This window comes from Sitophilus oryzae, unplaced genomic scaffold (genome assembly GCF_002938485.1).
Source record: "Sitophilus oryzae breed Bouriz unplaced genomic scaffold, Soryzae_2.0 scaffold_706_pilon_pilon, whole genome shotgun sequence".
NCBI lineage: Eukaryota > Metazoa > Arthropoda > Insecta > Coleoptera > Curculionidae > Sitophilus > Sitophilus oryzae.
The window spans coordinates 329,350-357,039 of NW_022147314.1; the positions used below are offsets into that span (position 1 = coordinate 329,350).

At 28.2% G+C, this 27,690-nt stretch overlaps 1 protein-coding gene across 5 annotated transcripts in view; it reads right to left on the minus strand.

Moving 5' to 3' along the window:
- Positions 1-533: 533 nt before the first annotated feature.
- LOC115888299 overlaps positions 534-27,690 on the minus strand; it is a 68,499-nt gene continuing 41,342 nt past the window's right edge. For 2 of the 5 annotated variants that reach the window (XM_030907978.1, XM_030907977.1), the window contains exons 3-6: positions 24,124-24,372; positions 5,728-5,878; positions 4,129-4,733; positions 534-2,343 (exon numbers count right to left, since the gene is read on the minus strand). In XM_030907978.1, the coding sequence (XP_030763838.1) occupies positions 1,753-2,343; positions 4,129-4,733; positions 5,728-5,878; positions 24,124-24,309 (1,533 nt within the window). In that variant the 5' untranslated portion in view covers positions 24,310-24,372 and the 3' untranslated portion in view covers positions 534-1,752. Of the gene's footprint in view, positions 2,344-4,128; positions 4,734-5,727; positions 5,879-9,134; positions 9,391-24,123; positions 24,373-27,690 lie in introns of those variants that run through there. The other 3 variants (XM_030907981.1, XM_030907980.1, XM_030907979.1) reach the window with 3 other exon arrangements.

Consider the following 27,690-nt stretch of genomic DNA (forward strand, 5'->3'; position numbering starts at 1 on the left):
ATTGTTTTCTCTGCGCCAAGGTGATAGCGGCGAGGTATGTTGAAGTACCTCCGCAGCGGTTTTTCTGTAGTAACGCTTGCGAATTGTGAGCTACTGCTTAACCAGGTTGCAAATGGTGCCTAGTCAAAGTTTACAGAATATATTCTGTAAACTTTGGCCTAGTGCCTCGTTTGCTTCCTCTTTTTCTTTTTTCAGGATCGCTAGTTCATCGTTGCTGATTCCTCTCGTATTGATGAAGCCCGAAGACAGAAACGCTAAGTGTCTACGGGTAGTCGTATTTTAGCCATGTTCCATGGCTAATCTTACTGTAGGTTGCACAATAATTTCATTCTTTTTTATTATAGTCCCCACGATAACATCTTTTGTTTATATATTTTACTTTATTTTATTATATATTTTTAATTATTTTTTATACATAGTATATTAAAAGGTAATGAATTAAAAACAACGTGTTTGCAGAGCAAAAATATTTTTTGTTTCTTTATTAATGAACATAGACCATTACATATAATATATTAAAGTGTCAACCAAAAAAAATCTTTTAAAGATGTTAAAAATCAGTATTTTAAGTAATGAACAAATTAATTCTATTTAACAGTAAACCAACAATAACCAATTATAAAAATACATAATTTCTTTTTCTTTTACATCTTTGATTATAATATATAAGTTGTTTCAAATCTCACTTCATTTAATCTATAAACATATAGCTAGAAAAACCATTATAATTATACTTGGTATCATAATTAAATAATCAATGCAGATATATACTTTTTGAATCCAGATATATCTAGTTTTCTTATCTTTTTTCGTTTACATAGTGTGTTGGAATTATAAAACTATATACTATAAAGTAAAAATAACCGCACCTTGTTCTCATTCCAATTCGATCACTGAACATCACTAAACTGTCATCTCACACTTAAAATACAGGGATGTTTGTTCACTTAATAATTAAAAACAACTCTTTAAGAGCGAATAAAATAGAAAAGTAAAAAAAATGTATATAAGTAAAGCAGGTACACAAAAACTTAAAACTACTTTGATAGATTTTGAGATAAACAAATTGCAAAAGAAAACAGTTTAAACAACTTTATATCTGTATGTAATAACAATTATTAATAATCACAGTAGAGAATTTTGTGCCTTTTAGCATCGTAATAGAAACTGCTAGTAAGGAAGTTAACCTAAAAAGTTTTAAATGCATATAAAAATATTTTTGTTAAATACAAAATATCTGTAAAGGATATAAAGTCAGTTATTCTTGTTATATTTAAGAGTAAAAATGATGTTGTATAGTGACAATTTCATGTATTCTTATTTTTAAATATAGCATTCTTTTGCTTAAAAGTCCTATACAATATTACAATATAGTATCTCAATGAAAAAAATCTTAAAGTTTACAATTATTACAAGCTAGCTTATCTGTATAAATATAGCCAAGTAAGCCAATATGGCTAAGTAAGGAAACTTGCATACTAAAAAATGACATCTTTTGAACAACAAACGTTTCAAAATATATATGGTTTGTTGTTCGCACATTGTCAAAATCTATCACAGATGCACACATTTGCAAGTAGGCGTTAAGCTCCCTAATTGATCGATATATCTTTCCTTTTTTTATTAAGTTAGTAGTACTTATTACAACGATACATATATTGTATAACAACATAATTGGATAAAATAATCGAGGTTAGTAGTGGAACAGATGCAATATCGATCAATTACAGAGCAAAACCTGTCTATACCTGCTTACTTATTAACTAGGATCTTAAAGAGGTTGTTTCTAAAAGTGCTGACCATTTTTTCCAGCTCCTCCACTTGGGCTTTGAGCCGAATGTTTTTAACGTGTAACTCGTCAGCCTCTTTCTCATACTCCAACTCTTTGACTTTCCTCTTCAGACGCGACTTCCTCGAGGCCTCGTTGTTCTTGTCTCGGAGCTCTCGATACTTCGAGAGTTCGGAGTCTTTGGAGCACTCGCTTGACATGGAGTCTGTACGCTTTGGAGGCCTGCCTCTGGGTTTGGTCGATTTGACTTTTTTCGGTGATTTCCTCCTCACTTCGTAGTCGGAATCGTCCTCGCTGGAGTCGTGCTCGTCTGCGTAGTTGAGGTCGATTTCTTTCAGAGATACGGTGGATTTTCTCTTTGTTGGAGGGATGTAGTCTTCATCGTCGTCCTCATCGAAGAAGGTCTTGCGTTTCCTGGGCCTCTTTGCTGGAGGGGAGGAGGGTTTGCTTTCTGCGGTGGAGGGGGTGGATGGAGGTGAGAGGGGAGTGCTGATTTCGGTAGGGCAGACTAATGTGGAATTGAGATCTTCGTCAGTGCTTAGGATGGTGATGTCCTGAAATAAAAAATGAATGTTTTAATTAGTATATCTTAGTTTGTTGCAAAAACATATACAATTTTTTTAATATGTTTTTGCAACAATTATTAATGAAGCTTTAGGACTATTGTATTTTTTCTATTTACAATTGTTAATTTTTAAATAGCATACATGTTCAGAAATAATAATATAAAAAAATAACATGTGGTACTGCATGCATCACAAATAGGAAATCTAGATTTCTTGTTATTTAAGTTTAAGTTGTTTAAATGAACTTTATTACAATATGAAATACATATATTACTCAATATTATTTTTGCCTATACTAGAAACAGTATAAATAGCATGTGTATATTCTTTAGTTCTTATATAAAAGTTTATTAAGCTAGTCGGTATTTGAATGTCTGGTTGGCTGAAAATTTTGCTAATAATTTTAATAAAAAGAGGTAAAATTATGACCTTGTACAGACTTTTACATTTTAATTGATAATAAAATTAATATTTTTATATTTGCTTAACTTCTTTTTATTGTATGTTTTAATGTTTTTAATTTTCTTAGTGACTAGTCTGTTAGCTGATCTGCCATTCGTGTCAAAGAATAAATATAGCTTCTGTAAACAGAGTGTTTATCAATTTTTTATTCTTTTGTCCTGAATATATTTTCGTAAATTTTAGTTATTTGGGTATTTTATATATCGCGCTATTAATATACAGGGTGAGTCTTAAATAAGTTCAAATATTTTTAGGGGTAGTATCTATCCCAGTAACACGTCTATGAGGTTTTTCGTGATTTTTATTTAGTTTTTACTTAGAAACATAATTTCTTGATAATATGACAATAAAGGTAGTTGATTAAATTTACAAAAAAGAAAAACCAGAAAAGGCCTAGTGGTTCTCAAAATTTAAGCAAAAAATATTTTTTTTTCAAATTTTCCAAGAAAGATAACTATTATTTTGGACCTATTTGAAAAACGATAAAGAGCAAATATGTTTCTTTATCGAGATCTACCAGTCCTAAAAATATTTGCACTTATTTAAGACTCAGCCTGGTATTATGACATTACGTCATGTTGACATAATTGACAATTGACTGTCAATTTAATTTAAAGATAGGCTAGTTTTTCGTTTACGATACGATATTAATTTTATTGGTTGAATTTAAAAACACTGATTGGTTAGAAAATTCCGTAGTTTTCGACCAAAAATATTTGACGATCAAAATTCATAATAAAATTCCAATAGAATTCGTTATTTGTTTTCATGTCCTAAAGGTCTGCGTTAGTTTTATTTATCATTTATTATTTAATTGTTTTACTGCTCCTTAAAATGTATAAAAAATGTTGTAGATATAAACTGGAAAGATAATAATCACTTAATGATAGGGATAAATATCCCAAATTTGTCAACAGAAAAGTAAGGTTAGATTACATTTGTCAAAACATCCGTTATTGTACGAAAAGTTAAATTTTTCAAATATCTCCGCTGACGAACAGGTGTTGAGATGAAAAGTGGCGCGAAAGCACTGTAACCAATCAGGGGGCACCGTCTGATGACCGTATCAACGGATGACGGATACATTAAAATCCACCCTAAGATTTACAAAAATGGTCAGAATATAATAATTTATAGTAATATTAATAATTTTGTTAGATATTGTATAAAAATTTGTTTCATAATTCTTAATTCTATGATATACATTTCATTGTATGCTTTATAATCGTGACTTCAGTTAGGAAGATTTTATCGTCTACCAATCCAGCTGACGCTGAATATGGCCAAAAAACTTAATTAATAGGTACTTACCTCATTATTAATTAAATCGAGTAAATTAAATTCAGTCCCCATGTTGACGACATCGTCGATGACATCTGGAGTGTTGAGAGTCGAGGAAGCCTCCTCCTTGATGGGGAACCTGAACTCGTCGATCATGAGGTTGAGCTTGGGCTTGACGTCCATGTGACCGTCGAACGGGCTGCCGAGCTGCTGCTCATCGGCTGACGACGAAATATAAGAATATTGATCGTCTTGCGGTGACGGTACGTTAGAACTACTACTGTACTTAACATTACTATTAACACTTAAACTATCTAATGCCGTTGGTTGTCGATAAATATCTGGATCCATAAAAGGATTAGCGTTGTTCGGTGTTGTTGTTGTTTTATTATTATAAGTGAATACGTTGTTGTGGGCGTTGGCTTGGGGTTGATATAAGAACATCTCCTGGTGTTTGGCGCCCACACTAATGCTAGTTGGATCGTGTCCGGCACGGGCCTGAAGTGAAGGCCACTGGTACACGTGAGCGTTGTATTCGACTTTAACTTTTAGATCGTTTGACGATGGTGTTGTTGTCGTCGTCATTTTGTCATCAAGTTTTGATCCTTGCAGGAAAAAATCGAAGGGGTCTTTATCTGAAAGGAAAAGAAAAACAATCCTCCATTAGTATGTTATATTTACGATTTATTATTAGATTAAATAGACTAAACGATTCAGCAACTACGGTTATACCACCTCTATAGTATTCGAATATTATGTCTGCATAATACACACATTTTTTGTTAATAACTCTGACAAACAAGCAGCGGATTCTGATATATAAAATGTTTAGCTATCGTTTAACGTCACGTCATATATTGTCGAACTCCCTCAATCACTTGCCAACCAGATGAAAGAGATTGGCGAAGTCATTACTGCATTTCGTAAATTACTGCATATTCTTTTTAGTAATTGTCATTTGATTTGGGGTCGTAATTTTATTGACAGACATCGATCAACGTCAAAATTTCCTTTTAGTAATTATCATTGTCATTTGATTTGGTGTTATAATTTTATTGACGGACATCGATCAATGTCAAAATAAAAACTTGATTGTTGCTGTAAAACAAAATTCAAATTTTTCTATTGTAAAAATGCCTTAAATATTTTACCAAAATGAATAGGAGCTCATTGCTAAGCTTATAAATTGCTTTTCAAGAGAAAAAGAGACGCTGATAGAACACTCTTGCCCGTGGACGCCGTATATGAAGTAATAAATGCAAATGTGTAATATTCCTATGTAAAATACAAATTGCGAGTTGCTGATGCTTTAGAAATAAGAATTTCAACACTCCAAAAGATCGTAACTGATGAAGAATACAAGAAAAAATGTCAAAAAAAACGGAACTCGCTCAATTAATAATATATTTCATATTGTACATAAAATATTCCAAACAATATGAACTGTTCCCAGACACATCCTAAAACTCTTATTAGACAAATAATGATGACGTAACGGTGAACGATGACTGAACAGTCTTTATATCTTGCGGAACTTCTAAAGGTGGTATGCTGTATCGTTTCTATATTTAATCTAAATAGTTCTCTTAGGCTAGGTATTCGATGGGGGCTAATTTAGGGTATACTCACCGAATATTGGGGTGTTTAGTTCATCTATACAATCGATTAAATTTGCATTGGTAGTCGCGGCGGGCAATAGGCCCGACAAGTCGCCGAACTCTTCCATTTTCAATTGTATATCGACGTTTTGTGGCATATTTAGTGATTTTGAACTCACCTGCTGAAACGAAGTGAAAAACTGTATTAGTAAAGGTTATTCGACAGTATTTTAATATTCGTTGCCTTCAAAAAATGTGTTTTTTACTACTAACTACTACTTCTCTCCTTAGGTAAAATAATCATAGTGAATCCTTATTAATTCAAGGCTAAGAACAACGCGAACATGAGAAATAAACTCTAGAAAATGGAATGGGATAATAAAAATTATCAAAAATTGATTGCAAAATCGTTATAAGTTATTATTAATAATAATAGGAGATATTAATTATTTTTAAAATAATATTCAGATAGAGAGCGATAATATTTCGAAGTTAGTTTTAGTAGTAAAAAATCTATATACCTCGGGTGAGAAAATTATATTAAATATATTTATATTGCACAGTTATATATCACGAGATATAAAAGTGCTTGATCAATGGTGGCTCACTTCTCACCATAGGTATATAACTATTTTTTTAATGTAGGTATTAACAAATACGGAGTATCATGCTAGGTTTTTCGTTGCAATCAAAACTTACTTTATATTATATTGTATTGTGGTTAGCACCACAAAAAGTCTTTGTGGGATATAATCCTAAAATTAATATAAAAATGTGAAATCCGTCAAGTTATAGTTCCAAATGTTCCAACCAAGAATAAAACTCGTGTTAGAACATTAACATTGGGTTGTGTCAACTTATTATAGTTATTTACCTACAAAACAATAAATAACTAAAATGAGTATGGAAATTTTATACTCTGATCCAGTTAGTAAAAAAATGGTTAAAGAGTAATAATGAATAACAATCATGAAAAAAATGGATATAAGTTAGTCTGTGGTTCTGCATAAGTTTGATTCTAGTCTTCATATTTGGAGCTTGACGATGTTCATAATAAAATACACTTGTCTTGAGCTAAAAGAAATATTAGTTTTCATTAATGAAATATGATAATATCTATTTATTAGAAAAAAAAATAAAAATAATTAAAAGATATAAGAACGTTTGTTTTCAACTAAAATAATTAATAACCTTTATGGTTGAAGTAGAAAACTACCTATTTATTATAAAATTTTAGTCCAATTTCTATCTTCAATTCGAAAAGAAATTGAAAATTTTAAAAATTTGAAAAGCAAGGTGGAACTTATTACATAATATATTTAATATATAAATTTAAAAACAAAGTTAATTAACTTAGCTTCATATTAAAATGAAGAAAAATCCGCATTTTTTAATTAGTTAATAAATTTTAATTCGATTAAAATCTAAAGTGTGATGTGTAATATTAAATGTAAATTTCAATAAGTTGTAAAAATACATTTAATTTTAAGTAATTTCTAAGAAAATATATTCCCCCCTATTAAAGGTATTACAAAATTGATAAAAAAGTAATGAAAATTTTTAAAATCGCTAGAAAAATCCATCATTAAAAAATTAAACTTCATATAATGAAGCTATCTAAAAATATTCACATCAATATGAAAGAATTAAAATCGCCTAAAATTAAAATAAAATATATATATAAAAATATATTATATATAAAAATTTAATAATTCGATAAAATAAAATAAAATAAATATTTAGTTTTTTTAAAGAATGCAAAATATTTTATTTTAATTATACTACCAAAATCTTCTAAATATTAATTAAATTATTAATTATATTATGAAGTTAAATTCAATAATTTAATAAAATATACTAAATTTAAACTTCGCATTTGTAAAACATAATATTAAAATTAACATTTTTCTTAAAATATATAATTCGAAGTATTGTTCAGGTATCAGAAAAATATCATCTTTTATGAAGAAATGTAAAATAAATTTATATTAGAATAAAAAAGAAATGAAAATTACAAATTAAAATAATTAAACTTAATAAAATCAAAATGAAATGGAAATAATGTATTAAAAATATTTAAATTTAAATGAAACTTCAAGTTATATCAACAGAAAGTATTTGCTTTTTATGAAAAAAAAGATACCTATTGATTTTTGTTTGAATTTCAAAATATTGTGAAATAATTTTTGATTGTGAAAATATTATACTTTATATTAACCTTAGTAAATACAACATTTTAATTATAACTCATTAAATGAAAATAAATAAAAAAAAATTCAAATATTTGAAAAGACAAAAACAAAAAAATGCAAGAATCATATTATTGAAAATATTTAAATTGATTTATAAAATACTTCTAGAAAAAATGTATAATTTGTTTGAAATTAGAAATTATTTTTTTTTGATAAAAAAAATTATAATTAATAGAAATTAATTACCTATATTTTTTTATTATTTTAATAATTTTAATCTTTAAAATTTTAATTTAAACATTTGAAAGAACCAAAAGAAAAAAATATTTTTAAATACATATCATTGAAATTTTTCTAAAAATTGATTTATAAAATTTTTCTAAAAATAAAAAAATATCTATAATTTGCTTGAAATTTTTTGAAGAAAAATTTTAATTAATAGAAAATGTTCTTAAGTTAATTTGTTCCAAACCAATTTAAAAATTTTAATTTAAATATTTGAAGACGAAAGAAAAAAAAATAAATGCCTATCATAGAAAATATTTTAGTAAAATCTTTCTAAAAATAAAAACAAGTATGAATAGTTTGTTTGAAATATTCATACAAACTAAATTATTACTTTTTGAAAAAAAATTGTAAGTAATAAAAAATTATGTTAAGTTAATTTGATCAAAATAATTTAAAAATTTAAATATTTGAAGACAAAAGGAAAAAAAAATAAATATTATTTAAAAATTGATTTGTAAAATCTTTCTAAAAATAAAAAAGTATATACGTATAGTTTATTTGAAATATATTATACCAAAAAAATTATTTATTGAAGAAAAAATTAAGTTAATTAATCTAAATCATTAATTATTTTTTTTACTTATGTTAAGTTAATTTGATCAAAACAATTTAAAAATTTTAATACAATTTGAAAAGACAAAAAGAAAAATTATTTTAAAAATGTATTTCTAAAACCCTTCTAAAAAGAAAAAAAAATGACTTCTTTCAAATATAACTACTACATTTATAATTTACCTATATATTTTTTCAAAAAAATAAAAATGTATTTTTTTGAAAAAATATATACATTATCATGCGTCAAGTTAATTTGATAAAAACAAAATATAAGTAGACAAGTCTATATCAATTTCTAATCATTTGATAAGATTGATATCTGATAACTTGCAAAAAAAAATCTAGCATAATGAGAAAAATTTTAAAAATTATTAAAATTAAAATAAAAACATGTGATATATACATGTTGCATCTTGGATACTCCATCCTGCGTTTCCATGGACACAATTCGTCCCTTCGAAGAGTTTTTCTGCAGAAGCATCGTGTTTGCACAAGTTAAATTACACAAAAAAACTAAAGTTTATATGCGACAGTTTTTTTCGTTAACACAAAACTAAGACGATTTAAAAATGTATTAGCAAAAAGCACTATTAAAGTCTTCTTATCACTTATCAGTGCGTTGTGGATGGAGTAGTGATATCGACCTATCTGGTCACTATCTACAGACAAAAAGATTAATGAACATAAGTCGACTGACTCGGTAGTTTTATTACTTTGATTTGACAAGACTATAATTGCATTCACATAATAACAAATACTGACAACAGTGTGTCTTGTACGAGACCGAGTCACTATATAGTGACCAGTTTCGCGCCTCCAGGTATATATAGTGATAACGCGAGAGCGACCTTGCGCGGGGAGGGGGGATTCTGCTCGAACCAATAATGATTCATCATGCTTCGAGCTTGAGAAGCATGCGCGGCGTTGCCGGATGTGGTCGAGGATCCTGAAATGCGGTTGTTCGATAAAATGATAGTAGTAATCTCATTAGAACTAATTTTATATATTTATTATAGCTTTGATATAAACCGCAAGAATATTAATTTACTTTTATTAATTGATATTAAAAAGGGACTCTTTATTTTCACTAAAATTTGTGTACCTACTTGAAGATGAATTTTGTTTATATCCAAAGATTTTTTTATTTTTGGGAGTTTTATTTGAAAAAGAAAAACCTTGACTTTTACATATTATTTTATCTTATCTCTCTTGCTATTTCTAATAAATATGTATTTGATTTTCAGTTTTTTTCTGTATTTATGGGCTTTATAGTTTTAGAGATATTTAACTTTATTTGTGATTTCTGGTTTAATACTACACTCACCGACAAGAAAAACGGGCACCTTAAACTTTTCATGTATTTTCAAGTTTTATATATTTTGTTCTAGTGGACCGATTTGGATGATTTTTTAAGCAGTTTGTAGTTAAATTATTTGACTTTTTAATATCCCTTTCTAAAGTGAAATTCAAAGTTGCCATATGTCAATTATACAAGGGAATACAAAATGTTGATATTTTTCTAAAAGTTTGAAACGCTCTGTGGAGTATATTAACAAAGCAAGGAATTTGAAAATCATTTTAACATTTAGGTGTATCTTTTCTCGATAGTTTGCTTTTTGGTTCATCTCAATAGCTTCATTTTTTTGGAGATATTCGGTTTTAAAGAAGACACTAGCATTTTTTCGTATTTTTTACATTAAAGCAATACCTTTGCTTTTGCTCCTAGTGAATAGGCCTATAAAATAGTGTTTATGATATATTTAATGTGTGTCTTTGAAAAACAATATTATTATTGTCTGTTGGGCAGTTTCTCTAGCAGAAATGTTTTTAAGTCCAAATGTTGATCTCTACTATGATCAATTAAATCAGCAATAGCCGATAATTCAAAACTTAAAATCATCTCTAGAAGAGTAAAGATCAATAAACAATAATAATATGACTTTTCAATGACAGTGGCATTACAAAAACAATAAACACTATATTATAATAGTGTTTATGAGGATCAAACAGCAAAGACATACTTTTAGTGCTAAAATGGCTGTAAATCAAAAGCGAATAAAAATAAAGCTATTGAGACGAATAAAAAAAACGAACTATGGAAAAAAGACGTACCTAGATGATAAAATGATTTTTAAATTACTTGCTTTGTTAATATATTCTACAGGGTGTTTCAAATTTTCACCAAAAGATCAACATTTTGTTTTCCCTCGTATAATTGACAGACGGGAACTTTCATAACTAATTTAGAAAGAGGTACTAAAAAGTCAAATAATTTAGCTACAAATTGCTTAAAAAATTATCAAAATCGGCCCAATAGAACAAAATATAGAAAACTTTAAAATAGATCAACATTTTAAGGTGTCCTTTTTTCCTGCCGGTGAGTGTATTTTGCTGATAAAAGGAATAATATTTGACCTAAAGGAATATATTTCTATTTGAGAAAACGAAGTATACAAGATTGAACCTAATAATTTTGTTAATATTAAATAACGTTATCAGAACTGTTAAAACATATCTGTGTAATTCTGGATTTATTTAAAATTAAAGTTTACTGAAGTAGATTACTGAAAATTTGACAGATGTTAAAATAATACAAGTATAATAGATCATTCTTGAATGAAGATGTCCTCTAAAAAAATATAATATTTTTAAAAATTTGAAAAATATTAAAACAATAATAGGATTATTGTTTATTTTTAAGATTAAAATGACAAGAATATCTATACATAAAGTTAGAACCCTTAAGTGTACCTACCATTATGTTAATTTTTTGGTTTTATTAACCACAATAAATAAAAATATCCAGAAGTTTTGAATTTTTGATTTTAGAATTTAAAATAAAAGAATTACTATAATGCCCCATAAAACAATAATTCATATCTAGTTGAAATTATAAAGTATCAAAAAAAAATAAATCAGTCAGTATCAACCACACTAACCAAACATTTTAAAATAGACTTCAAAATTCCTGATTGTAACCTAAATTGCTTTTAATTTTAACTTGATTGGCGTAAAATTAAACGTACTTACAATATACAGGGTGAGTCTTAAATAAGTGCAAATATTTTTAGGGGTAGTATATTTCGACCTCAGAAACACGATTATGATGTTTTTTTCGCGAAAAAATTTTTTGGAAATTTTTGAAAAAAATTTTTGAAATTTTTTTAGTTTTTAGTTAAAAAATATGATCTGTTGATAATATGGTAACATAGGTAGTAGATTAAATTTACAAAAAAAAGAAATCCAGAAAAGATCTAGCGGTTCTCAAAATTTTAGCAAAAAATCACTTTTTTTGGAAATTTTCAAAGTAAAGTAGGTATCTCCGTTATTTTAGATTTATTTGAAAAACGGTAAAGAGAAAATATGTTTCTTTTATCGAGATCTACCAGCCCTGAAAATATTTGCACTTATTTAAGACTCACCCTGTATAATGTAATATAACAGTAGAATAGACTGTATTTAAGAGAAAAAAGTAAGCTAATAAAATAATGTAAATGTCTAATAATTTTCAAAAAGGGTTTTATCAGAATATTGACTAAAAAAGGTAATTCATTTAGTAAAAATTTGATTAAATAATAATCTTATTAAATTAATAATCAGATTAGAATCAGAGACAGAGAGTACTAGAGACAGAATACTAGAATTGTAATTGTATGAATTGAAAATAACATAATTAAAAAATATATTATCAGTTTCGCCATTTGTTACATTCGTATTAATCATGTTAGATAAAATTTCCAAAAAAGGCGTTTGAACTTTATAATAGAACGATACTAAAATTAATTACCTAGTTAGATATATAAAATCTTGCCTGAAATTGTTCCATTCATTTATTGAACCACCAGTTTCATTCTTTTATTCAAATGAAAAATTCCTGAGAACGGAATAATAGTTGCCCGAATTGGCAACGCTGCCCGCACGGATGAATAGCATGTGTAGCCGATTTTTCGCGCAGGATGCCACGGCCACGATGAGATCCTGCCGGCCGGTGACGTTTCGCCGCCGCCGACAGAAAACTTGTTTCGACACGTTTTGAGCTTTCTGTTTCCGCCGAATCGATGTGCCGAGGCCAATAATCACTTCGTCCCGCGCGTCTCCGCGCTTTTTTAACCTACATTTTTTCGGTTGTTTGTATGCGTTGCCGGCCGGCTGTTTTTCGCGGAATTTTCATGTTGGGACTGGTATGGAATTCGATTTCCTGGAGAACCAACTGAATGGTTGTTGTGTAAGTCTCTTTTTTATCATTGATCTTAAGGGATTTATTTTAAAGCTTTTTTATGTTTAGATTATCATTCTTATGGACTTTATTTACCCAACATCTAATTTTCTCATCTCTTAATTTTCAGTTTCTTCCACTATTTGTTTAGAATTTTTACGAATTTTTTTAATTTAATTAAAAAGTTTTTTTAAGAGTCCCTAGAAACATTTATTTTATACTCTTGTATACAGGGTGGTCCGAAGTCCGAATTGTATTCGGGAAATTTCGGCAGGATATTCTACCGATAAAAATAGGTAAAAAAGTTCGTACAAATTTATACCCTAAAATGCTTCGTTTCGGAGATACGCATAAAAGTGACATTTTTATTTTGATTTTTTCTAAATAATTTCTGAACTAATATCAATATTTAGATGAAAATTGGTATCTGGGTGTTTTTTGACATGATAAATTTGATTTTGATGTCAATATAACTCCTACTTGTAGAGGGAGCTACCTTCATGAGTGAAAAAATATACATTTCCGCAGTTTTTTTACGTAAAATAGGCATCTTGGTAAAACTTGCTACCACTAGCCGTTCTCAATATATTTGGAATGGAAATTATCAATACATGTCATTAGTGACGAAAAATGAATATGTTGACTAGACAGTTATTTGACTGAAATGATAAATCTGGGAACTTTTTATTTTTTTCAATTGATAATAAATTTTTCTAGAATAAAATAACAATGAAGAAATTTCTGTTGTACGTTTGCCATAAAACATTTCAAATTTATGATTTCAGACTAACTATCTAGTTAGCATGTCCAATTCTTGTTAATGATGACATCTATTGATTAATTTGATTCCAAATAATCTGTGAACCATTTGTCGTAGCAAGTGTTATCAAGAGACCTTTTTAGTAGTGATGGGAAAAAACGATTAATTTCAATAATCGAGTACTCGAGTATCAAGCGATTGCAATAACCGAGTGATCACTCGAGCGATATATCACTCGTATTTAAAAATACGGTTTTCACCCGTCGCATGTTGTAAGTACTCGTTAACGCCAAGCGCCAAGCAGTAAGTTGCGTGCGCAGGGCACATATTCTTTCGGTTATGAACGGCAAGTAGTAAGCAGCGAGCGATTCGCTTGATTGATTTAGTTTATTTCGAAGCATTGTAGTCGATGTAGGTCGTAAAATTTTGTCCCTCAGATACGCAACGGATAAATATACCGGGTGCGTCTCAAAAGTGGCTCACCCCTATAACTTTTTTATTTTTTCAGACGAAACAACGAGATTTGTTATGTTAGTATATGACATAAATTAAGATTGATTGATATATTCAATTGTTTTCGGTCAATTCCGGTTTCACCGGAAATGACTACAACTTATGGTTTTTAAATGGCACCCTCGGTATTTTTTTACTTTATTCGGTAGAAAATGACACTCTGAATAAAATGACATATCACATGTCAACTTTTGACATTTTCGCATATGGTTTATTTCAAATTGTAACGCGGTTCATAACGATAATTTGACTCGAAGTACCAAGTGTGTGGTATCAAATTATTCGTAAAAAAATTTTTTTTCGAAATATGCTAATGAGCCACCCTCGTTCCATTTGAAAAAAATTGAGATATGATCAAAAATACGATTTGGACATCTTTTAACCGACCAGGACAAGATACTAAAACATTAGACGATCAAATCTATTTTTCCAAGGTTCATTGATTAAAAATTAAACAGACACGACACTCTAGATTGAGATTTAAAATACAATTCGTTTTTGAGCGAATATGTCAAAAGTTCACATATGATATGTCATTCTATTTAGAATGTCATTTTCTATCGAATAAAGTAGAAAAAAAATACCGAGGGCGCCATTTAAAAATCAAAATTTGTAGTCATTTCCGGTGAAACAGGAAGTGACAGAAAACAATTGAATGCGTCAATCAATCCTAATTTATGCCATATACTAACATACCAAATCTCATTTATTTATCTAAAAAAAAAATAAAAAAGTTATAGGGGTGAGCCCTTATAGGGGTGAGCCCTTTTGAGACGCACCCGGTATATACGGCGTCGTATAAATTTGCTACCTGCAATGTATGTAGAAAATTCGCTCGGCTTTTTATCGAATATGTCACATTAAAATCGGATTTCAATTTATTTCATTCTAGGATCGCTTGCGTTCGTCGCCTTGGTACTCGTCACTTGCATCGCTCGTTCATAATCGAGCGATGTCGGTTATTTCAATAATCGAGTACTCGAGCGAATTTTCGCTCGAGTTATCCCATCACTACTTTTTAGCAGTTTTATACAGGAACAGACAAAAAGTTATTATTCTTCAAACTACTCAAAAAATATGTAGGTGGCGCCCTCTACAAGTAGGAATCATAGTGCAATCTAAATCAAATTTCGAAATCAAGTTTCTCAAGTCAAAAAATTAAAAAAAGTCAATTTTTATGTAAATAATAGTAAATATTGATATTAATTAAATTTTAATATCCTATATATTTTATAGAGAGAGTCCTTAGGATTAGTTTTATAATTTTACCCTTGTGTTTCATTAATTTTTATCAAGTTTATTATCAATTTTATGATATTGAAAATCTATTTTTAAAAGTTAGTGGATTTATAAAGCTAAAAGTTTATTAGTGTGTATTTTTTTATTCACACAATTCTTATTTTTATTAATAATTCCTTTCGGTACTAGCATTATTTCTGTTATAGAATCATTTCAACATGAATTATATTCTTAAATTGTGTATTTTTATTATTTAGATAAATTTTATTAGTTTTGAGAACGATTTTTTCTTGTCTTTATAGGTACCTGTTTTTTACATTTTAAGGATTTTTTATCCATACCCAATATCCATGGTAGAATAAGTTATTTAATCCGTGGTAGAATTAAATAAATTGTAATACATAATAAATTGTATGATATTTTTATGTACCTAACTACTTAATTTATTTCCGAATGAATTTATATTAAACATATTATTGACATATTATTTATCTTTTTTTTTAAATCTTATTTCTATAAATGTTTTAGTATTTCGCTTAATTCTATTATGTGGATTGATTTTAATATTAAATTAAATTTCTTTGCTTTTTTTAAGATAAAATAAATATCCAGTCCCCCAGATGATATTACGGCTATCTTATATCTATTAATTTTATATAATATATAATAATGTATCAGAATTTCTATATTTTTAGGTTTTCTATATTTTAATAGGCGGAATTTTCTGTGATTTTAATGATGTTTAGAAATCAAATATCTAATATAAATAATGTTAAAGCTCATTTCCCAACATTTTCTTAATTAGTCAAATTAGTTTAATTAATCTACATGTAAGTAAATAAAGAATGATAATATTGATCCAGATAAATTAAACACCCAGATCAAGACTAGTTCTATGTACGTCTAATCTTATAGTACGTCTAATCTTATAGAATTCTAATTCTAAAATATAGTTTACGTATCCGAATTTTGGGTTTTCTCAATACCATTGGTTTTCTACATGTATTTTAATAAGACATGAATTTTCTGTGGTTTGTTCCTTTGTTGTTTTGAAAACAAATTATCCATTATAAATTTTATAGCTGATTTACCAACTTAATTTGATTAATCTATATCAAATTGAGATAATTTTCATGAAATACCTAATTTTCTAATTTATGTTCCTTTGCTGTCATTGCTTAGTTGGATTTTCTATATGTATTTATTCTTTTTTTTTTAGATTTTAGTATCATTTTTTTACGAAATATTTAATATTAATGAAATTCTGTGTCATTTATTTCGTATTTCGTTTCATCAATGATGTTTTGTATTTTTTTTATCTTTTTGTATTTCATATTATTTTAATTTCTTTGTGATTGTAGAAATAAACTGCTTTTTAGTTGATTTATTATTAAATAGTCTTAATAATAAGTTTTTAAAAACGGACACTTTTTATACATTTATTGATACTTTTATAAAATGTTTTTTATTCTATTTTATTTTTGCTTTAATATATTCTTTTTCACAGTAACCGGCATCTATTTTATATTAATTTTCAACATCCGGCAAATGTCTACGTAGGTATATTAATAAGAATGAAATGATTTATTCACAGTTCTGATTCCGTCAGAGAAACTAAATGATGTTTAGGAATTCTAGGTAGCTATTAATTTATATATTTATATAATTCAGATAAAAATAGATAGCGTTTTGTTGAATAGATGTTATTAATCTGCATTTTTTATAATAATTAACATTGAACTGAAGTGTAAGTTTTCTTTTTAAATAGGATGCATGTCTTTGTAATAAGCTGAAATGTGTCTTTTATATTAATATTTTTTTAATTGAATTTTATTTTCTATGTCAATGTTCTTTCATTTCTATAGCTCTTTTATATTTTAGTGTTTATTTGATTTTAATTATGCACTGTTCTAGGTTAATCTAGAGATTTTTTTAAAATGTCTGATTTTTTTTCTAAAAAATTAAAATTTTCTAAAACATAAAATATTAAGTTCAACAATTTACATTTTTGTGAGTAAGTTTCTTGTTCTGATAAAATTTTCAATACTAATGTATATTATTTGTTTTTAGTTTTCAGTAATCAAATATGTTCACCTCGAAATGCGATTGCTGTATTATTGGTAAGTTTAATTTTATAATTTATTTTTATTTTTTGTCAGTTTCAAGAAAAAAAATACATTGATGTCTGTTTTCCATTTCGTAGGAGAAAAATTGTATTATCAAGATTAGAATTAGTATTCTTGGAATCTACTGGTTTATGTAATTAAGATAAAAGTTTAAGATAAAAGACATTTGCTTGATTAAATATATGAACACTGAACACTGAGCATTCTCTATTTGTATTTTATAATTTTTAACACCGTGCAAGGAATTAAAATACATATTTAACGTGACTTTCATTTAGTTGAATAGTATTTCTTTTTTTTAATAAATTTTCTTCTGTAATAATTACATAGATTTATTTCAACATTTGCCTTAACGTTGAATATTGTTTTACCAAAATATCTTCAATACGACGAATTAAGATGTACTTTAATGAAGTAATAATTCTGAGTTCTCAGAATAAGCAGTTATCTTTACGTATTATTATAATCCCAGTAGCTAATAGCTTTGTTTTTTTTTCATTTAAGTTGTCTAATAATTCTCAGTTTCAAAGTAAATTATTGTTTTTACAATATTAAGTGGGGAACTTGGTTTCCAAGAAATTCGTTCCAATATTGTTGTAAGTTAGCTTTTTAGCTATATTGGAGATTTGAATACATTTTATTCTATTTACTCGTAATAATATTTATTTCAGCAATGTGCTCATTTTCCAACAGAAAAAAAGATTTATTTAAAGAATTATTAACTCTCTATACTGTTGTATTAAGAATACCTATGTGTATATATTTTTATAATGTACTTCCTAAATTACCTAACTTTAATATTAATTATAATGATTATTATATATATGTTACGGTTAAGGTCCGATGTCCGGTTAATGTCGACATTACCCGGTTAATCTGGAGAATAACATACAAAGAAAACAACCAAAAACATAACCAAACCCAAACATTAACCCGTTAATGTCGACATTAACCGGACATCGGACTTTAACCGTAACATAACCGTAGCAACCAGTATTATTATAACGAAGATAAAAATAGTTATTTGTTGATGAAATATTATGCATCTACAAACAGATCTATATCTGTATTTCATAATATTCAATACCTATCTGAATTACTAATTTTCTATGGTTCAATGCAATGGAATTTTTGGTGCTTCATCTGTAGCAGAGTTTGTAGCTTGTGGTAAATTAATTATAATTTTTACTCGTAACTATTAATTGCTAACACGGTAGTTTTTATGTGTTTATTTTACACAGTAATAATAATGTGTACTTCCAATATTCCTGACAAGTATCATAAATTTCTCACGAAAAACTTGAGCTAGTATAAAATATATTATAATAAAACACTTCACGCTTTTAGTAAATATTTTTAACATTTAACATATCTATTAAATTATTTTTCTCTCTGCTTTTCTCTATTATTTAATTTTGTTCCCTTTTTTACTTTCTTTTTGAACATTTTAATAATTAAAAATTATTTTGCTTTTTTTATTTAATTTTATTCTATAACTTTATCTTATTTTATTATCTTGTTTTCGTAATATTTCGTATTTGCCAACATATTTGTTATATCTTTTTATAAAACTTCCTTTTTATATTCCTGTCGTTATATAGTACAAGCAAGAGAAATAGTCTTAAAGTAATCAATGAATATTTTAGAAGTGTTTTGAAAATATACCTGAGATAATTTTTTAGAAATTTAATTCATTGAGCCTTTTTATCTTTTTATTAATTTTTTTTTTCAAAACATTTGTAGTACTTCATAATGTTCAATATCCACTCAAATTATCTTGACCTTGACTTGCCTTAACCTCTCGGAGTCTACGGGTTATTATTTTTTTTTAATAAATTATTTCTACATTTTTTAAATTTTGAGAGAGTAATTTTTCTTTGTACTAAATTCTAGGGATAAAAAAATCAGGATCTAGAATTATTTTGTAAAAATATGTACAATTTTCATTGTTTCCAATTATTTTTTTTTATATTTAAACTGGAGAAAATTACTTGAAAATATAATTATTATTACTACATTATTCAAGGGGATAAAAATTTTAATTTAACTTTAGAATAAATGTAATTTTTGTAAGAGAACTTTTCAAAACCTATTATTTCTGGAAATATTTGGATATTTTTGGAAAACAATCTCAAAAGAAATATACATATTATCAGTTGCTGATAATAATTTATCAATCTATCTACAAATATAGACGTAAATAATCTAATTTATAACTAAATATGGAGAGAGCGAGTGAGAATATTTATCCCATTTTTTGTTGTGCGCTAATGATATAAGTTCATAATCATAATCAATGTCAAATATTTATATAGATATTAGAGCAAATGACGTGGTTTAATCTTATTTGTTAAAAATCTATGAATTTTGCAATAATAATTCGTCCTTATTGTGAAATAACATAATAATATATACAGGGTGATTCCTGTAAGACGGTCATGCTTTCGAGGAATGATCGGGAACGTCGAAATATTAATTTTGATATAGCACACTATGGGTCGGAAATGCCTCTTACGCAAGATACAGGGTGTTAAAGTTTTTGAAAAATTAAAGATATTCTTTAATAGTTTTTTAACAGTTGAAAGTATCGTTATAAAATGTCATTATAGGAATCTACCTAACAGACACTTTAAATGTAAAAAAGAAGAGGTTTTGGTTTCAACCAGTGGCGTAGATGTGATACGCATCGGGATTTTTTTTCAAAAAAGTAGTACGACACTGATAAAAACAAAAATTTCCGAGTTTATTTTTTTACTCGGTTTATTTCCAAGAAAAAATGTCTCTTGCAACTTTCTCCTATCTAACACCATTTTGTCAATTTAAAAATAAATATTTTTTTAAAGAGAACCTTAAATATGCGAATTATTATAACTACCTCAAAAACTACGAATTTTATTTTTAACAATAAAAAAAATTCTAGTTTAAAGTTATAATTTTTTAAAAATTTATTTAGAGCTAATAGTAAAAAGTACTAAAGTTGCCCAAGATGAAGGGAGCTAACGATGCACATGTGTTTCTGCCCTCTAGTTATAATAATTCGCTGTATTTAAGATTCTCATTAAATATTTTTTTTTTTAATTGTGACAAAATGGTGTTAGATAGGAGAAAGTTGCAAGAGACATTTTTTCTTGGAAATAAACCGAGTAAATAAAAAAAACTCCGAAATTTTTATTTTTATCAGTGGCGTACTATTTTTTTGAAAAAATTACCCGATGCGTATCACATCTACGCCACTGGTTGAAACTAACACCTCTTCTTTTTACATTTAAAGTGTATCTGTTAGGTAGATTCCTATAATGCAATTTTATAACGATACCTTCAACTGTTAAAAAACTATTAAAGAATATCGTTAATTTTTCAAAAACTTTAACACCCTGTATCTTGCGTAAGAGGCATTTCCGATCCATAGTGTGCTATATCCAAATTAATATTTCCACGTCCCCTATCATTCCTCGAAAGCATGACCGACTTACAGGAATCACCCTGTATAATGCGAAATCGACACACATTTTTTTTTCAAAAGGGTACTTAGTTTCAAAAGGCAAAAAACCCCAACGGAAAATTTTTTGGTCTAGTTTAAAATGTTATATTTTTTTATTTTTAGTCCTGTTTCCTTAATTTTGTTTAACAAACTGTATATAAATATATCAACTTTAATTCGTAAACTCAGTTTATTAAAAACTTGTATTTGACTTATTATACAGGGTTATTCGAAGAGCTGTTTTTACCCTATTTTTAAAACACCCTGTGCAATAATTTCGTGAGTGAATTTTCCTAAAACATTTTTTGGTCAGAACCATGTCTCCTGAATATTTTGATTTTTGACTCATGTCAACACATCTCTTAATTAATTTTTAAGAGCAAAATGAACTTGTCATAAACATTTTGCAATTTTCTCAATTATAATTAAAATTGAGTAACGATAATTATCGTTACTTTTTGATGTTATTCTTCATAATAAGGAGTTGGTTTTGGTGATTATTGTTACGTACGATTGAATATGTGTGGAAAATTTTGCAAAAGTCATTGATCTTGTTAAAGAATGAATATTCGCTTGGCCCTTGAAGAAGAATGGGAAAACATAACAACATATACATATTTGCAGTCTCATTAACATTATGAACCGACGTCTACAGTTATAGCAGCCAGGGGAGACAGTACAAGGAATTAGAGTATTTTTTACAAGTTTTTTGTTTGTTTGTACACTTAGTTATTACAGTTATTTTAAATATCCTTAGTTCTGTTATAGTGTTACTAATATTTATTAAAACCAAGCCTGTGTCGTTACTTTGTAACATTTTTTAAATTTTAATATAGAGTTCTAATCAGTGTCGATATTACATTACGGCAATAGTCACCAAAGCCACCTCGTTATATTAAAAAATAACATAATTTGCAACTTTTTGGTGGCAAATTTATTTCGCTCTTAAAATTTAACCAAGGCATTTGTTGACATGAGTCAAAATCGAAAATACTCAGAAAACATGGTTCTGATCGAGAAATAATGTTTTAGGAATAGTTACTCACGAAATTATCGCACAGGGTATTTTAAAGTTAGTGTTTAAAAACCGCCCTTCAATTAACCCTGTATAATAAGCCAAATTGTAAAGTATACAAAAAACTACGTTTATGAATTAAAGTTGATAGATTTATGTATACATATTGCTAAAAAAAATATGAAAATAGAGCTTAAAGTAAAAAAATATAACACTTTAAACCTGACGAAGAAATTCTCGTGTATTTTATAAAAATAGGTAAAAAAATATATATTATATGTTGTGTGTAACGAGGCAATCATAATAATTTACTTCATATTTTGTCATAATTTTTAAATGTTACTTATTTCTGAAAATTAAATTAGAAACTACGTAGTTACTGAGAGACTTGAACTTATATGTATGTATAATATATATAATTTATTTTGTATAATTGAATATTTTTTGTATTAGTTTATTTGAATTTATATTATACTTTATATCATGAATTCTTGCTTGTAAATATCACAGTTTTTAATCGATGAGCTAATATCACATTTAGGTCATTTAAGGTGGGTGGACCATGGAGGCTATGCTCCTTTGAAGGCCAAAAAAGTCATAGTTATTTATAAATTCTGCTAGGGTACATGCGCCTTACTAGGAACATTTAGAAATCATGAAAATATGAACACTTAGTTCTTAGTTATAGATAAATACGTACTGGAAAGTTGAAAGAATGTTTTATGTTTATAATATTATTATTTATAAGGGTTATTCAACTTTTTAATTAACAAAACATTTTGGCCTTACAAAGAACAAACCCATAAGAAGATATGTTTTGTAATTTCATTCTAAAACGCATTGGCAACTTATTTGTTATCGATACTCAATACTATACTATAATCGATACTCAATACTCATCACTATAATTTCTAAATAATTTCCATTAATATATTCTTAGTTTTTTTATATTTTCTTGGGATTTAGGTTCTGGAAACACTCTGATTAAGTTTTCATTTGGTTTTTCATATCTTTATTTGGTTTTTAAAGGAAAAACAAACGTTTCAGCCAACATTACAGCCTTCATCAGTGTAGTGTCAAATCAAAAAAACAGTGTCGAACATAATCCAAAAATTACATACCAAAATATTCACAAACACACACAACACAAGAATTTTGAGAAACAAGGTTCAAGAGTATTAAATTTTCCAAGAATATATTCTTAGTTATACCAATGTGTTCAAGGAATGTTTGTTAAGTTTTTTAAAGAAGATCATAATATGTTAAGCATTTATTTTTTCATTTAAATGGAAGAGATTTTTATGTAGTTTTAGCAAAGCGGATATTTTGATATTATTACAACTCTAGTTTTAAGTTGAACGACTTGTGAACGACTGATTTATAATATTGGCTTTGTATGGAGCCCTCTTCCTTGCAAGGCCATTTGAAAGAGCTTATAAAAGTTAAGTTTAATAAATAGTGATTACATCTACAATAAAAAAAGTAATGTATAATAAAACAAAGTGTTCACTAATTATTTGTTTCTTTCATTTATCCAGTAAATGAACTAACAAAAACAGTTTATTCGTTACAGTGACTTTCCATGGTCCACCCACCTTGTATCATTTAATTTTCTCATCATTTTCATTGAAAACCGAATTAAGTTTTTTTTCTTGACAAACAACAAAAGATTGACACGTACCAAACAGTATGATCTTGGAGTCAGATTCTGAGGCATTTCAAACATGATAATTACCAATTTTTTTATGGTTGGTTTCATTAACTTCTTTTTATTTTCCTTGAATATACCTGGAGGCTTTAGAATTGTGTTTTTTATGTTTACTATCATATTTTTATTATTCTTATTATTTAATATCCTCACCATTCTCATGGAAAAAGAAATAAGACTCGTTTCCTGACAAACAACAAAAGACTGCGTTTGTTCAATCGCAACCGATTGGAAAAACTGAAACGTAGTCCTTGGAGACCAAACAATATGACCTTAGACTGAGATGAGGCTTTGATTTTAAACCTTTGGCAACGTTGTTGTCGGTGAGTCTCACCTGTGAATGTCCAGCGTCCGAACGCTGCGGCGGATTCACATCGTGCGGATTCACGAACTGCATCGATTCCATCTCCGCAAAGTCCCCAAGATCGTATCCTGGTGGTGTGAGCGCTGGTGTGATGTAGAGTGGGCGGTCGTCCATTGTTCTGTCGTTCTGTTGCATTGTTGCCAATTGAATGGGCATAGCTTTCTCGCCATGACGCGGCTGGGGCAGGAACAGATTGGGTGAATACCATTTTGAAAGGGACTGGAAAAAAGAAGAACTAAAATAGAGGGCGGTCTGTTCGATGTCTGTGCCAAGTCCGGCAACGGCGCTTTTCGGATAACCTGTTTCTAGAGGGGAATTTCAAGTTTTTTATTTGTTAAACCTGTTTTTCTGTCTAATAATAGAACATTTCTGGTTTTGAAGGCAACGAATTTATGATGTATCTTATTTCTTAAAGCGATAAAAAATTTGTTTTTGTACTAAAATTTGGGTAAATTTAAACATTTTATGGATTTGAAGGCAACGAATTTATGGTGAAACAGGATAATCTAAGATTCTTTAACAATGTCTGACAATCGGGTGGAAATATGTCTAATTTTAATTGAGTTTTCTTCCGTCAGAAATATGGTTTCGAAAGTGATGTTTTCGAAGTTTATAAGTAAATAATTATGCAGTAAGTCCTGCAACAGTGTGTCAGGCACATCTGCATTTCGTTAACAAAGATGATCATAGGAATTTTGTTAGGATTTCAGAAAAATATGTTCATTTATACCAGTGAACATACACATGATCGAAAACAAACGGGGTCGAGTTGGCTTGGAAATGACGACCGATGACATTCCGGGTATATATACATTCCCCATATAAAATGACAGCGATCTTCATTTCATAGCCATCGCTAACGCAGTTTTTTTCTATCATATTGTATTTTCCTGAAATAATATTTGTTTATACAGTCAGTTTGTGATTATAGAGTTTCCAAACCAGGATCTCGGTGTATGTTTATCCCAAAATCCCGATATTAAATCCCGGCAGCCCGGGAATATCGAAATATTTAAATGCCCAATCTAAAATGACTGGACTCTATACACTTTAGTCTTTCAAGGATCATATTTTATTTATGCTAAGCAGAACGTTAATATTTAAAAGTTATATTTCCGTGATTGTCGTCTTTTATTTTTTTTGCAACAAGAATTGTATTTTTTACTTACTAAATATGAATGTTATTTTGTTTTGTCTAGCTCTTTTCTCATTTTCTTTTTGATATAAGTAGCTGCATTATTAAGTTCTGCATTTCTTGAGATTAAATTTCTCATTCGATTTTTTTTTATTTTCTCGATTGATAGTCCAAATCTCGGGATCCCGGGATTATACAGTACGTCCCCGGATTGCCTTTACAAGAGGAAACACTTTTTTATTATTGACATTTTGAGAAAAATGCATTTCCTTGTTCTAAAATGGTTAAAACCGTTTATACTTTTCCAAATTTCCATACCGTTTTAGAGAAAATTAAGAAAAGAATGAACATATCCTTGAATTTTTCTAAAAATCAAAAGCCGTTTTTATGGTAATATCAATTCGATTTGATTCTTTGATAGATGGTTGTTATTAATTTTGATTAATATAATATTCTTTGCTGTTGTCAAAAAATCATATTTTTCGGTAATTAACACCATCCTTTTCGTAGCATTGAACTAAATAAATTTTATGCTTCTTTAACATTTTAAAACAACAAAAAACATTACGTTAATTCAAATTCTATGAATAACAATCTATCAAAGAATGAAAACGAAGAATGAAAACAAGCAAATTTTTTTATGAAGAATGCATTTTTCTTAAAATGTCAATAATAAAAAAGGTTTTCCTCTTGTCAAGACAATCCGGGGACATACTGTAGGTTCTAATCCCGGTATTTCAAAACGGGATCCCGATCTCGAAAATTGGAAACCCTAATTAAATTTTGAACCAGAGATAAGATAAATACTAAATATTATAATTAATTATACAGGGTCCTACAATAGTGCTTTGATTTCTAGGTCCTCTAATAAAAAAACTCTTTTTACACTCGTTTTGAAAGGACATGACAATACCAAATTTCACATCATTCCCACTGCAATTTGCTTTCATATCTTCAAGTTGACGATATCAGCATAAACCTGTGCTAGGTGATACTTACCGTATTATAAATTAAATATCGTAATTCGTAATGAAATGGCGTTAGCAGGTGATAAAAGGAACAGGAAATAAAATAACCTTTTTTTTCAAATTTGACGAGGTTTCGACGTATATCCTCCTCTTTTCCAGGCCATTTAAAGACGAGAATATACGACAAAACGTCGGCAATTAAAAAAAAGGTATTTCATATCGTGGTTCTAAACCTGCTAACACCATTTCATATACAGGGTGGTCCGAACTGTATTCGGGATATTTCGGCAGCATATTCTGCAGATAGAAATAAGTAAAAAAGTTCGTATAAATGTATGTCCTAAAATGCTTCGTTTCAGAGATACAGGGTGTAGAAGTTTTATTTTTATTTCGAAATAATTTCTGAAGCAACGTCAATATTTGGATAAAAATTGGTGTCTGGTAGTTTTTTGACATGAGAAGTTTGATTTTGATGTCAATATGACTCATACTTGTAGAGGCCATATAAGACTTCTATTTGTAGAGGAATATATATTTTATTGCTGGTTTGAAGACTAATAACTTTTTGTTCGTATGAAACTACTGATTAATAACTTTTCGTCTGTATAAAACTACTGATTAAAACAATATACATTTACGTTTTTTACGCAAAAAGGTCTCTTGATAAAAATCGCTGCGTGTAATGGTTCTCCAGATGGAATCTAAATTATCAATACCTGTCATGATTGACATAAATTAAACACGTTGAATAAATAGGTATTAGACTGAAATAATAATTTTGAAATTATTTTGTGCCAAAAGTTCAACCGAAACAGTTTTATGAACATTTTTAAAGAAAAATTTAAGATTAATTTAAAAAATAAAAAGTTCCGAAATTTATCATTCAGTCAAATAACTATCTACTTAACATGTTTATTTTTTGTCAATAATGACATGTATTGCCCGTAGCCATTTTTACCAAGAATTTGTTACGTAAAAAATCTCGGAAATGTATTTTTCACTCCAGTTGTTCTATACAGGTACGGATGAAAATGTATTACTCTTCGAAACAGTTAAAACCTTTGAATAAGAAGACTAAGGAAGGAGCATAATGCTATCCATGTATTTATGCATGGTGGGCGGAAAAGCCACCATAAAAGCTCTCTAGGGTGGGGATCCTTGACAGTTCTGTTTGACGATTCATTTGACACATTTGAATTTGATTTGAAATTTTGTGGATTTGTCAGTCTTTACGGAGCTTATTTTATGTTATTTATTATTTATTCTACTAGTGATAGTTGTATAAAAGTAGTAAATCTAGATGGAAATTGTGGCGGAACTTAAATTAACAGTGACACTATCGCGATTTATCGAAAAAGACTCTAAAATAGTTGGTTGTGTAGCGTGCGGTAGATCTCGGCAAAAATTGAGTGAAATAATGGAACAACTTTTCGC